At 58.1% G+C, this 13,877-nt stretch overlaps 1 protein-coding gene across 6 annotated transcripts in view; it reads left to right on the plus strand.

Annotated features, from left to right (window-relative positions):
- Window positions 1-3,437: 3,437 nt before the first annotated feature.
- BAIAP2 (BAR/IMD domain containing adaptor protein 2) overlaps window positions 3,438-13,877 on the plus strand; it is a 39,764-nt gene continuing 29,324 nt past the window's right edge. For all 6 annotated transcript variants that reach the window (XM_069032699.1, XM_069032695.1, XM_069032693.1 and 3 more), the window contains exons 1-3: window positions 3,438-3,557; window positions 10,781-10,856; window positions 12,743-12,829. In XM_069032699.1, coding sequence (XP_068888800.1) covers window positions 3,486-3,557; window positions 10,781-10,856; window positions 12,743-12,829 — 235 coding nt within the window. In that variant the 5' untranslated portion in view covers window positions 3,438-3,485. The remainder of the gene's footprint in view (window positions 3,558-10,780; window positions 10,857-12,742; window positions 12,830-13,877) is intronic.

A 13,877-nucleotide genomic window follows, 5' to 3' on the forward strand; every position in this document is an offset into this window, starting at 1 on the left:
GTGGGTGGGCTCAGCCTTCCCCTTCAGCACATACCAAAGAGGAGGAACAGAGAGCCAAGGGCTGCCGGGGAGCCAGTGGGACTGAGTGGACAAACAGGTGAGATGGAGATGGAGACGGCTTCTTCAGCCTGGTCCTGCTCCCTGCCTGGTCTCTCCTGCTCTGGCAGTGCCAGGAGAACCCAGTGACCACCTGGAGCAGCTGGAGCTGGATCTTCCTTAGGAAACTCCAGGCATATTCCCAGGGACTGTGACAAAAGCCAGCACTGGTACCATGATGGTCCCTCTGCTTCCTCCTCTCTGTGCTGGCCAGTGACACAGCCCACTCAAATGCACCAGGGCTTCTAAGCCACCTTTGTTTCTCCTCTCTCCGTGTCACCAGAGGCTTCCTGAGTCGCTGAGGATGTGGCAGCTCTCGGTGACCCTGCAGAGCCACGTTCCCCTCCCTGGGCAGTTATGCTGCCCTGCAGCACCTCCCTCCCGTGTCCCTCCCTGGCAGCCACAGCACCCACTGGGGAGGCATTTCGGGAGCAGGGAGAGTGTCCACAGGCTGGGAACACGGAGGGGCTGGTGGCCCGAACTGTCCCTCGGTACAGCTGTTGTCACTGCCCTCGGACACCACTGCTCCAGCCATTGCTGCCCTGGCCATCACTGCCCTCGGTTGTCACTGCCCTCGGTTGTCACTGCCCTCGGTTGTCACCGTCCCGGCCATCGCTGCCCCGTCCCCACCCTCGGTCCTGTGCCCGGCCGGGAGCGCTGGCGTGATGCCACGCTGGTAATTAAGAAGGAACCTAATGAAACTTCGAAAATAGCACAATTTCCTCCCCACACCTGCAGCCGAGCGGGGTGGATTACATAAGTTATTGTTGCCACAGCAACTTCACTCCACCCGGGGCTGGAGGTGGCCGGTGCCGCGTGTGCCGCTGTGCCGTCACCCCGGGGAGGGATCGCTCCGGGGATGGGGCCGCTGCCAGCCCCGGGGCTGCTGCCTGCTCATCCCACCGCTGTTCCCAGTCTGGCGTGGTGGTTCCCCACACGGCACCCACGGGGTTTTGCCCCCGTGCTGGATGGTCCCGCCTTCAAAAGGACACATGGAGAAGGCGCCGCGGGGATTCAGGTAACCCACGGGGACTCTGGCACCATGGTTACCCTGGGCACGCTCCAGCTGCCGCCGAGCCCCGGGGAGTGAATCACCCTGGCAAAAAGGCAGCGAGCAGCAACCAGGAAAAAAAAAAAAAAAGGCAATCATAGCAAATGCTACGGCACGAGGCAGCGGCAGGTTTTTCCTGCTGAGAATTCCCAGGGAGCTGCGGGCGGCTGCGCTGCCTGGGGCTCGGGCACAGCTCCGGGCCGTGGGCAGCACGGGCAGCCCGGCGGCGCTGCCAGCCAAGGGGTGGTGACACGGCAAGAGCCAGGGACAAGGATGATTTGCTCCATGTGGCTCTGACTGTGGGGAAATGAACTCCCTGGCTGCTTCCAGGCATGGAGCCTCTCTGGGAGCAGGGAGGTATGAGGGAGAAAGGTTTTCGGCACTCAGATTCCAGGGGATAAGGAGAAGCAGAGCATGGGAAGAAAGTGGAGCGGCTGTCTGAGAGCAGGCCTAGATGCAAGAGATTCTCTGAGGGTCGTCCCAGAAGGCCTCTTTTATTATCAGAAATTACAAATCCTTTTATCTTCCTCGCCAGAGGAACAGCTAGTTTGAATTGCTGGGCTGTCACACTGGAATTAGATGCAAGAACCCCCCACATCCATGACGTAGCGAAGAACTTACATAACGTAACTAAAAATAAGGTGATCGAGATGCAGGGAGAGGCACTCTACTCCTGGATGCTTGATCCTGAATCTTTCACCGACACTGGAAAGCCAGCGAGGTGCTGGTGTCTGGCTGGGGGAGCGGCATCCCGACAGAGCCGACCACGGTCTGGCCACGTGGGATGGAGAGGGATGGACAGGGAAAGTGGCACCGTGATGTCCCAGCAGTGATGCAGGCAGCCAGGCATTCCCCTGGGAACATCTCCCAGGCAGTCCTGCTCCCACAGCTGCTCCCTTTCCTTAGCCCCAGTGGGAAAGGGTTAACTGGTCACTCCAGAAACACAAGAAAAATCCTTCTCAGGGGCTGTAAATTCTTTGCTGTGCTTTGGAGTGCGGAACCTCTGAGGGAGAAGCCAAAATGGGACCCAAATGCAGCCAGAGGGAGCAGCTGCTCTCGGTTCCCTCCTGGTCGTCACCGGGGCTGGGAGGGAGAGCGGGAAGGGGAACAGCAGCGAGAGGCTTGAGACCAAGGTATCGACCTGGGCTCCTTGTTCTCGGAATTGATCGGGAGGATGGAAAATAACATGCTCAGCTGCTTAACTGTTTCACTGCTTCTCACAGCAGAGAGGAGGGAGAGGAAGGCTTGGCCCATGGGAACGGGCCAGCCGTGAGGCTCCGTTTAACCACGGATCGCCGTGTGGAGAGCGGCTGTCCCGGCACGGAGGGCTGTGAGGGACAGGGATGGGGGCACAGGCTCTAGGGCATGGTCCTGCTCCTCATGTCCCTCAGGACCTGGGCAAAAGTCGCTGCCATTGACCCAAGGGATGCGAAGGACAGGGATCCATGGCTTTGCTGACAGCCGGGAGCTCTGGCAAGAGCCTCCCATGGGAATCCTGGTTCTCCTGGCTGACCGGGTGGTGGTTGGACAGCCTGGGGACAGCGAAGTGGCAGGCAGGGGCTGCCTCTTCTCCTGCCTGGGCTGGTCTCCCTTGGCCCGAGAATCCCAAGTTGTACCTTGTGGTGACGGCTCATCCCAACCCTGCTCTCTCAGCCTCCCTGGACAATGTGCACCCTCTTTCCCAACACCCCATAAACCGCCAGCTGCTCTTCCCTTTCCGACTGCTCCTCACCCATCCACTCCCCACTGCACAGCTGGGGATGGAGCACAGCCCCAGGAGTGGGGGGTACAACAAGGGTGGGGGTACAGCAGGGGCTGGAGTGTGGGACAACTCAGGGATGTGGGGCACAGCGAGAGACACGGGGTGGGGTAAAGTATGAGGATAGTGTGGGGCCGTGGGCTGTGGGGTGAGGCACGGCAGGAGCGTAGGGGTAGGTTGTGGGGTGTGGGATGGGGAATGGGGTGGAGGAGGGGCATGGGATGTGAATGGGCTGTGGGATGGGGTACGGCGCGGGAAACAGGGATGGGGAACGGGGTATGGGATGGGGCACGGGGGATGCAGCCCCCCTGCCCCCGCAGGGTTCGCAGCCCTCCCGTCCCTGGCGGGCCGGGGCGCGGAGCGCGGCACAGCCCGGCCCGGGGCGGCTCCTCCCCGCGGGGCGGTGCGGGGCGGTGCGGGGCGGTGCGGGGCGGTGCGGGGCGGACCGGGGCGGTGCGGGGCGGGCACGGCCGCCGGGAGCTGATAAAAGGCAGCGCGGCCGCCGCTCCGCGCTTTCCCCGCGCCCGCGCCCGGCTCCGCCCGCCCGCCCCGCTCGCCCCGCACCCCGCGCCGCCGCCCATGGTGCTGCCCGGCCCGCCCGGCATGGCCCGCTCCGAGGAGGTGCACCGCCTCACCGAGAATGTCTACAAGGTGGGTCCGCAACAGGTGCCCGGCGCCGCGTCTCGGCGTTTTCCTGTTATCTGAGTTATTTTAATTGTCGAATTTCCCCTTCCCTCGCTCCGCTCCCCGGGACGCGCGGGGGCAGAGCGGGCGCGGGCGGCGGCGCCGTCGGGGCCGCCCCTGGGGTGTGCCCGGAGCCGGCCGGGGCGGCAGCGGCCGCAGGGGCCCCGCCAGCCCGGGGCACGGGGCGGGGGGCACCCCCGAGCCTTCCCCGGGCACCCCCAGCCTTCCCCGGGCACCGGGGCCCGCGTGGGGGTGTCCGATGGCGGGGTGGGCAGCGCTGTCCCCGCATCACCCCGGAGCGGGGCAGCCCCGCGCCGCCGTCGCTCGCTGCTCTGCCACAAGCCAGAGCCGTCAGAGCCTTCCCCATCTCTCTCGGAGTTCGCGGATCTCTCAGTTTTTCCTTTCTGCTCTGCTCCCGGTGTCCTGAGAAAATACAGTAATTTATGTGGTTTAATTTCCCTCCGAAGGAAGCGGTTTCTGCTCTGCTGGGTCTTGAGACCAAGACTAATAAAACTGCTGTAGCCTAACGTGTAACGCAGGATGTCGTTTGTTAAACTGGGAAGCTTGCACGATTTCCTGTGATTTAAGGGCTTGGATTGAGTTACCTGGGAGCACAGAGCAGGAAAAAAAAAAGTCAGAAGAATGTAGTACAAAAAGTACCAAGGCAGTGAAGTTCTGAAGTCTTGTTTTTGGAGATTCTAGGGTGTAACAGCTGTTCAGGCAGTGCCATGGCACCCAGAATCTTGGCTACTCGGAATCTTGGTGGCATCCCAGGCAGCTCATGTACCCGGACTTGCCACCATGCAGGCTGTCCTTGATTTCGGGCTGGCACCGAGGGTGCTCCCAGTGTTTGTGCATCAGCACCGCTGGGCCCGGAGCCACCTGGGCAAACAGGGCGAGAGGGGCCGGGGCCAGGGGCTGGGAACAGCCTCAGCAGTGACTCAGTTGTTGTTTGAGGTGTGTTGTCCTCGAAGCACGGGGCTAATGACGGGTTTGGGGAGCAGGTCACCGTCTCCCGGGCACGGCCCTTCAGGAGCGCATGGGGCAGTTTGTGCCGTCCCAGCACCTGCGCTTGGGTGAAGCCCATCCCCCCAAGAAACGAGGGCTGAGGGGCGAGTGCTGGCTGGGCTCTTCCCTTGCTGGAGCCGGAGCGGAGCCCTCGGCCCGGAGCGAGCGGCAGCGCCGGCTCCGTCGGCGCCTGGCTGACCCAAGGGCGGAGGTGCACGGGGTGCCTTGGCCCCAACAGCCAGAGATGGGCTTGGGAAGAGTCCACAGGTCCCCAGCAGTTAATGAACGCTTCAGTTCCTTGGGATGTCAGTGCGAGCAGCCAGATGCAGAGAATGAGAAGATGGAACTGGTGAAGATCTCATGGATTCACCCAAAGTCGGTGTCTTGGTGCTGGGAGCTGGAGGAGGATGGTCCTGACTCTGTGTTCCTTTGTGAGAACAAAGTCTCCTCTGAAGCCCGCGATGCTTTTCTTGGCCTCTGGAGATGTGTGGCATGTGGTGCCTGCAAGAACCCGGTGTGTCCCTGTTCCACTGAGGACTTCAGGCACCCCTGAGCCCAGCGTGACAGCTGGGGGCTCACGTAGTGGGGTCTTCTGGATCTCCTTAAGCTTTGGAGTCTCTGAATCCAAAACCAGTCCCAGTGCTTCAATCCCCGTTACCCAGGTATTTTTTTGCCCTGTGCTTTCCTGGCCCGTGCAGGAGCCTGAACACTGCCATGGGCAGGAGGAGACAACCCCCAGGAAGGGCACGATGCCGCTGATCCCCAGTCCGTGGGGACCCAGGACGGGTGACTGACCCTTGCTTTGCCTCCTTCTGCGGCCGCCGTCTCCCCGGGGTTTGGCAGCAGCAGGGCCGGGGCTGGAGCGGGAGCAGCAGCTCCCCATGCCAGGCACCCGCTCCCGCGCAGGCTTTCCCGAGGCGTTCTGCTCGGGAAGCCCATTGTCATCGTTCTCCAGAAGCAGCGCTCACCCTCGGAGTGACTGTGCTAATGAGCTGGTGGAGGAGCTGTCAGCCGCCCCCGAGCCGATGCTGCCACTACAGGCAGCTGCCTACACACGGGGAGTAATTACAGAGGGAGACGGAGGCTGCTGGCACCTTCCGCCAACGTAATCCCACCTTCCCTGGTGCTGATTCACTCCCAGGACCCCGGCGTAGCGGCACAGCTGCCGGGCTGGGCTCTGCTGCGAGCCCCGGGGCTTGGGGTGCCGGCTGGGGTGCGAGGACGGGCAGCTCCCTCTGCTCCCTCCCTGTTCCCCGCTCATCCCTTGCTCCGGATTGTCTTTTTGCAGAAAGCAGGGACTGGCAATTCTTCCTTCCCCCGAAGACAGAGCTGTCTCCTCCTGCCAGATGAGATTATTGCCATTTACAGCACAACCTCCATTTCATTTTAAAGCCATTTTTTCATGCAGAAGATGGGTTGGCAGTGGTGTGCGAGTAGCTCTGCATTTGAAGAGGTGTTTGCTCAACAACACCCCGAACTCAAAGCTGAATTGTCGTGCAGAAACATGGGCCGCATTCCTGAGGGTCCTTTGCTCCCCATCGGCTGTAATCAATGTTACTGTGGTATCACAGGCTCCTTATCTCCAGGTCCAGAGGGATGGGAGCAATTCTTCCTCAAGTGGTTCAGGAGGTAAAGTGTGGCTGGTTTGGTGCGTTGGCAGTGGAGGGATGATGTGTGCGGCAGAGGAGGCAGGAGCCAGCCTGTGCCACCCCGAGTTCCATGCCCTCTGCTCCTTGCTGTCTCTGCTCCCTGCCTTGACCCCGGGGGCTCTGAGCATTCCAGGGATCGGTGGCCCCGCTCCCATCCGTGGTACCAGGGCTCCATGGTGGGCTCGGCTCCAGCACTGCCAGGGGCTCTGAGGTGGGAATGCTGCTCCATTCCCTTTGCCTGCAGACTGGGAGAGCATTCCCGGCCTCCCTGGAGATGGGACACCTGCAGACACGTGGATTACAAGGTGTTAGAAAGCAGCAGCTCCTGTCTTGCCGGAGGTGTCCCAAACCGCTCCCTGCGCTGCCGCAGCTGGATGCTGCTCCCTGGGATGGGGCTTTGCCCTCAGTGCTTTGTTGTGCTGAGCCTGCTCGTGGTTAAGGTTTCAGTGCTGCTGCTTGTGTTGCAAGGGAGGGCACAGGGCAAACAGCTCCTGCTCCAGCTCCTTCGGCCGCAGCCCGGGGCCGAGCCGAGCCCCTCGGTGCCACATCTGTGGGGAGGGGACTGGGGGACCCTTCTGGCTCCTCAGTGGAGATCCCAATGCTGAGGACTTGAGGATGGCCCTGCCTAGCAGGGGTGGCCACTGGAGGGTACTGACAGGTGTTCCTGGAGTGCTGGGGTGCTCTGTGCCCTGTGTGGATCCTCATCCCAGTTCTCTTCAAACCCAGACCCCAAAATAAAGATGTTTGGAGCTCTTGCCCTGAAACTTGGGTCCCCTCATCCTCTGGCATGACAGCCAGGAGAATCTAAATGCCTTTAGATGGGGACTGTTTCTTTCCCTGGTTTTGCCTGTCCAGATGGGCTCCTTCTTGACAGAAACTTGGCTCTTGAAACCCTCAGGGCTGCTCCTGATGGCGCTGGGCAGGACAAGCTGTGATGGAGCAGGCAGTGCTGGGCTTTGCTGGGCATTAAATATTGATACTGAAATGATGAAGGTGCTCCTGGAGCAGGGCTGACCCATTTAGGCACAAAACTTCCTTAGAGCTGAGCTGCTTCTGCAGTGTGGCAGTGGAGAGTCCCCAGGTGCTGCCCCTCCGTCCTGCTCCTCACGGTCACCCAGGGAAGCCGTGGGTGGGCCCAGATCCCTGTGCAGTGTCAGTCCTGCAGGGAGCCATAAAATCCTTAAGAAGGTTGGAAAAGCCCTCTGAGACCATGAGATCCAACCATTCCCTCAGCACTGCCAAGGCCACCACTGAGCCACATCCCCCAGGTGCCACATCCATGTGGTTTTTGAGCACTTCCAGGGATGTGTTCGGAAAGCCGCCCTTCAGCTGTTTTGCAGGAGAAGCCTGAGCCACGTCCACTCCCAGCTTGAGTAGGACTTAAACTTAGGATTTAGGAGCTGGACTTCCGTGATCCTTGCGGGCTCCTTCCAACTTGGGATTTTTTATTCTTTTCCATGATTCTAAACTTTCCCTTACGAGCTAGCCAGTGGGACTGGAGCATCCTGGCTGCAGCTGGAGTGTGCTCAGAGGGGAGCAAAGGGACCTTGTTTCTGATGCCTCTTCCCCCACCGAGCGGAGCAGGGCCGTGTCCTGGAGACCTTGTGCTTTGCATTAGTTTCATTTCTGGCAGCTGAATAAAGCCGTGCCAATCCCGGAGAGCTGAGTGGTATTACCCAGGGAATTCAGCACAGTGGAACAAAGCAAAGCCCTTTCAACCCTTGGCTGCCAGGTTTTGTGTCTGTGTTTTTCTGAACTCTGCCCAGGCAGCCCGTGGAAGGCAAACAACTTGTGGGTGCTGCTGAGGGGGCAAAATCTGGGGAGAATGAGATTTGCTTTCATTGCCACAATGTTGCTGAATATTTGCTTTGCTGGTGGTGTCCTGCAAACTTGGATTCACCTCTCCTCTGCGGGACAGCCCTGCCAGAGCCCCCCGTCCCCCCATGGAGGGGGATGAACCCCGTGTTGCCAGGGCAGCAGCTCCAGCACATCCCAGGGTGTGAGGGGTGATGCTGTGGAGCCATTCCATGGCACAAATCTGTTGGTTTTCCACTGTTTCTCCTTGGCAGGTCTCGGGCTCTCACCTGGAGGGGGGTGTGAAGGCTCTGGAGTCACCTTCCCTTCCCACCCTGGGAGTGAGAGGAAGGCTTGGAAAAGGCTATTTTTGTCTCTGGAGTGAGGAGCCCTTTTCACTGCTCTCATCCTGCCTGGCTGTTTTTGTTGGAGGCTCCAGACAGTGTTTTAAAAACATTCACTTTCAGCAAACTTCCTCCTGGGGGTTGGTGAATTTTATTTGGCCAACCCAGAGTCACCTTCCCGCTCCTTCAGCCAGTCCATGAGACCCTTTGGGGGCTTTTATCTATTTGTTGCTTTAAAACGCCTCTTGTGGCTCGGTGGGGAGCAGGACCTGCCCTGAGCAGTGCCAGGGCTGGGTTGTGCTTTGATTCCCTCTGGTTTGGGAAAGATGTGCTGAATTCTGGATGATGCTTTGTCTGGGGATCCTGTTCCATCATTAATTCCCTCGTTTTCATGCTCAGGACGATGTGTTTACACGGGCACTGCTGAGAAAATCACACTATTTACATATCCCTGTGCACATCCACGTACACAAACACTGCTCTGAACCTGCAAACCACCGAAAAATCTCCTCCCTGCAGAAATTCTGCCAACATTTCTGCTGCTTAGGTATTGTTCAGCCTCAGAGAGCTCAGGCTGAGCTGGAGTGTGGTCGAGGCTGCAGCTGGGGATCTGCCAGAAGCGGGGATGTGTCCGTGTCCCTGTCCCTGCCGTGGGCAGTGATCCCACACCTCCAGCCGCTCTGTGGGATAACCCAGGTAGATTTTCAACTGGAGTTAAATGTGATGTGGGCAGGATGGAGCAATCCTCGCCGGTGGTAATTAACTCCTGTGCAATTGGCTCCTACACGCTGGAGAACTCCTGGCTTGTTGCTACAGATTCATTTTCTCCTTTCACGCTGAGCACATCCACCAAACTGCTCTGAGCTGCCCCAAAACAGCTTCCAAGGGCCCTGAGTTGTTGGCCTGCAGCCTTAATTAGGGGGGCAGCTCCTCATTAGCCTCGTCAATCATATTCTGCCCTTTGCAATTGTGGCTGGTGCTGTGAGGACCTGGGAGCTGCTGGGGACAGGCTCTGGGGACATTGCAGCCATCCTCAGCCTGCTGCTCCCACCAGCCTCGTGCTCCTGGCAGGATAAACAGGATTTCTCCTGAAATACCAGCACTGGGCTGATGCCACTCCTCTGACGGGTGCCCCACACAGGGTCCTGCCCAGAGACCCAGGAAGGGCTGTTTGGAGCCAAGGAGGCTCTGGCTGAGCCCTGCACACGTGTGGAGAGAATTCAGCTGTCAGACTCAAGGGCCGGGCAGCAGGAACTGGGATAAAAATGCCTCAGGCAGAAAATGAGCTTTATAGTGTTCGGCCAGCCTCAGATGAGGTGACAGATGCTTAATCAGCTTATTCCCCGTAAGTGTCTGCCTGTCTTCCCTCCCCTGCCCGGGGTGGGACTCTGCCAGCAGCCTGTGGGTGCAGAGCCCCCGTTCCCAGCAGGAATGCCCATGGTGCATCCCTGCTCTGGGGCATTCAGGCTCTGAACTCCCATTTTCGGGTGGCACCTTGGTGGGAGGGTGTCGCCAAGGTGGGGCAGGGAATTGGGACCAGCTCTGGGGCTGGAACTGGACTTGATCCGGGGGATTCCCAGGAGAGAGTGGAGGTTGTGCCTCTTCCAGGCTGGCTGGGATTGGTGTCGGGGTGAGGGCCTGGGCAGGGAGGGCTGTGGCTGCGGGGCCAAGCACACAAAGAGCCCTTCTTCTTCTCCCTGATCCGATTATTCCTTCCCCCATCTTAACTGAGGGCCTCGGAGCGAGGCAGGAAAAGCTCAGACAGCGCTGCCCGTGTTCACCCCACCCTCTGGGCAGGTGGGCAGAGCCCCCGAGGGCTGAGGGACCCAGGTGTAACTCCTGGCGTGTGGCCTCAGCGGGGCTGGCACAGCTCAAGGGGTGCTGGTGGCTTCCCTCTGGCTCACTCCTGGCTGCACATTTGGAATTCTGCTCTTCAGCCCTTCCTGCTCGTCCATGATGGGCTGGGCTGGTGCTGCTCTCCGTGGCCATCCCGGGAGTGGGACATCACCTGCCACCATCCCCCAGAGCTTGGGTCACCTCCCTGGTTGGTCTGAGGGCTGGGTCTGCCCCAAACAGCCACTTATAGTCGTTGTTATGGTTATTTTTGCCATATCTGATACTTTTCTGGTTGGGGCATTCACTTTCCTCTCCTGGGGAAGCATCTTGTGCTGAGGCACTGCAGAGCCCCCTCATTCTTGTCCCTCGTGGTGCTCAAACCCAGCTTGGTCCTCCTCAGTGAAGCTGCAGGATGAGGGAGGGTTCTGGGGCATCTTCTGGGGAGCTGGGAGGATTTTTTGCTCTCTCTTTATGCCTATCAGCACAGAGCTGAGCATGGAGCTGTTCACTCCACTTCCCATCATCCCTGCTAATCCCAGCCATGTTCTCTTCCCTTTAGACGATCATGGAGCAGTTCAATCCCAGCCTCAGGAATTTCATTTCTATGGGGAAGACCTATGAAAAAGCCTTAGCAAGTAAGTGACACTGCACTGTTGGCATGGTTGGTGCTGGAGTGAGTGACGGGGGCTGCCAGGCTGCAGAGGGGGGAAATCTGGGAAACCTTTGTTTTTTGTTGAAAATTTTCAGGTTTTTGTTGAAAAGTTCTTTGTTCCTGTGGGGAGGGAACGGGGAGGATGGTTCTTGGACTACGGTGGGATGTGCAAGGCTGTGGATATGGGAGGGATTCCAGGGAGAAAACGTTGGGAGGCAGCAGGGTAACGAAACACGTCTCCAAACAGTTCGTCTTTAAATGTTTGTTTAAAATACTGAGAATTGAGATTTTAAGCTCTGTTTAAAGAGGTGTTATTGAAATGTTTAAGTTGCCCAGAAGAACGAAGGAAAAAGCCTAAAAATCTTGATGGCAGCTCTTGACTGGGAATGCAGGATCCTATTGGGAGCCATTAGGGAGGTGTAGATTTAAGTGATCAAAAGGAAGCTAGGAATTGATTAAACCCCAAAATGGACTATTTTGACTTAAACTGGCTTTGTGCACTGCCTGGGCCCTCCTCAGCTGGGTTTTGAGGAGGTTTAAGCTTTGCTCGACCCAGAGCTGTGTTTTTCCAGGGAGGGCTCTGCTCCCTTCAGAGTTGCACGTGCCTCTTGGATTTTATTTTTTAATAATCCAGTGAAAATGCCTGTGGGGGAGAGTCTCTCATCATCTTCACCCAGCGGGGGGAAAACCACTTTGGTGTCTCATGCTCTTACGAGCCAGGGTTTGGGATCCAGGGTTTGGGATCCAACCTTTGGGAAAGGATCGCTGCTCCTGCTCCCTGCCTGCAGCGCGTTTTCTTTCCCACGAGCCAGGTGAGGCTCCCGGCTGTTTCCGTGAGGATTCTTTCAGCCCTCCCCCTGTTCCCGGGTGCCGGCGCTGCCCCGGGCGCTGTGTCCTGCCAGCGCTGGGCACTGGTTTGAACTGGGATTTAATGGATCACCCAGCTGTGACGGGGAAGTGCCCGTCCACCCCGGCCCGCTGCACTCTGCTCCCCGGGGAAGGGGCACAGGGCACCCCCACAAGCAGCAGCCTTTCCCAGCAACTCCCAGGGGTGCCAGCCGAGTGGGGTTCATGATTTGGGGGTGCTTTCCCTGCTGGTTCCTGCAGGGAAGGGAGCAGAGGCAGGGTCTGATGGGGGAATGGGTTACCCTTGGGACTATGTTTTTTATTTATTCTTCTGAAATACTCTACTGATAACTCAGCCTTAATTACCTGGGAGGTGGATCTGTTTACCCCGTGCTGCCCTCTCCCCCCAGCCATGGCATTTAGGATTCCCAGTGTGATCACTGGGTTTGTGTTTTTCTCACATCCCTGCTGTGAAAACGCTTTGGAGCCAAGGATCTTCCTGTAATTTTTAACTTGGCTTGGGTCATCCTTTCCCCTCGGATCCCTGAGCTGGGGGGCAGCTGGAGGAAGTGCTGAACCCAGGAGCCAGAGCAGAGGCAGCGTTGGAAGGCTGGAGCTGGGGCTGTACAGCGTGTTCTGTGATTAGAGGAAACCCCCTGCTTATCTGATTAGAGTCAAGTGTGTAGCTGGAATGTCAACAAACAAGGCTGAACTATAATGAAAGTCTGTGATATTCAATTACTCCGCAGTGATTTCTCTGAGCAGCAGTAGCAGCCTGATGCTTGCACTGCAGTGAAAACCACCACAGTCCTGCACGTACCTTTTTTTAATCCTAAATTACCCTGTAATCTCACTGCTCCAGCTTTCTTTGCTCACTTTTCCTCTGTTTGTTGTGTGATCCTTCCCTGTGGGGTTAAGGCCCTTGAGGTAATACCTATTCTAGTGTCTAGCATCTCCTGAGTGCCCCAGAAGTTCTAACAGCCATTAAGGAGAACGTAACCTCCATTTCTTGGTGCTTTTTAGGCATGACATATGCAGCAAAAGGGTACTTTGATGCTCTGGTGAAGATGGGAGAGTTGGCCAGTGAAAGCCAAGGATCAAAAGAATTGGGTAAGTCCCCAGTTTGCTGCTAAACGGAGTTGCAGATTCCCAGCCCAGCAATGAAATGGATCTTTGGTGCTGCCGGGGAGAACAAGCTCAGTGTGGAGCTGCTCCTGCCTCGTCTCAGTGGTGGAAGTGTCTCTGTATTTACTGTAAATGCAGTTTGGAAAACCCCCTGGTACTCTCGGTGTCAGGGGTTTGGCTTGTGGCGTTTTTGGAGAGCAGCTTTTGGGGTGGTTTTGTCTTCCTTTGCAAAGGAGAAGCAGCAGATTTCGACCCGGGAGCTGGGGCTGTGCTGCCCATCAGGAGCCTCTGGAGGGGAAAGGGAGAGGGAGGAATCTGGAGGGGGCAGGTTGGCTGCACTGGGCAGGGGCTGTGCTGGTGGAGGTCAGCCCGTGTGGGTGGGGCTGGGACTGTACCCTGCGTGCAGCTGGAGCCTCCCTGTGCCACTGCCAGGGACTTGTGTTTGCTCAATCGACAGCAAACGTCACGAGCTGTGACGCTCGGTGCCTCCCTCCCCTTTCTCACACTTATTTCTCCAGTAAATCCTTTGGGAGCTGCTTTCCCAGTCTCCCTATTGCCCGGACATGACTCCTGTGTTCTCCCACCTCCAGCCACAGGGTTCGAGGTGACCCTCCCGGCTCCCCCCATGGTTCGAGGTGATTCTCCCGCTCCCCTTGGGATGCTGCACTTTGTTAAGGCTCTCACAGAGTGAGATGGGCTTTGCTCTCGTGTCTGTGCAGTCCCAGGTGAACCCTTCCTACCCCCCCCCTCCTCCTCCTCCTTCTCCCTCCCGCAGCTCTGGCTCAGCGGCGATGGCAAAGTGCTCATTAAAGCGTCTCTCTGGGGCAGGCAATTAGCAGGGAGGTTGAGCTGGAACGACTCTAAAGGCTGAAGGAGTCGGGGAGCAGCCCCTGGGCTCTGGATTTGGTGTCAGACCTCGCTCCCCCCAGCCCTGCTGCTGCCTCGGAGTTGTGCTGGGAAAGCAGTAAGTGTCTATGGAAACCGAGTCGTGGATTAAAGCTGCCTGGAGCAATCTGCTCCTGTTTAATAAATA

Source organism: Aphelocoma coerulescens, chromosome 18, assembly GCF_041296385.1.
Source record: "Aphelocoma coerulescens isolate FSJ_1873_10779 chromosome 18, UR_Acoe_1.0, whole genome shotgun sequence".
Classification (NCBI taxonomy): domain Eukaryota; kingdom Metazoa; phylum Chordata; class Aves; order Passeriformes; family Corvidae; genus Aphelocoma; species Aphelocoma coerulescens.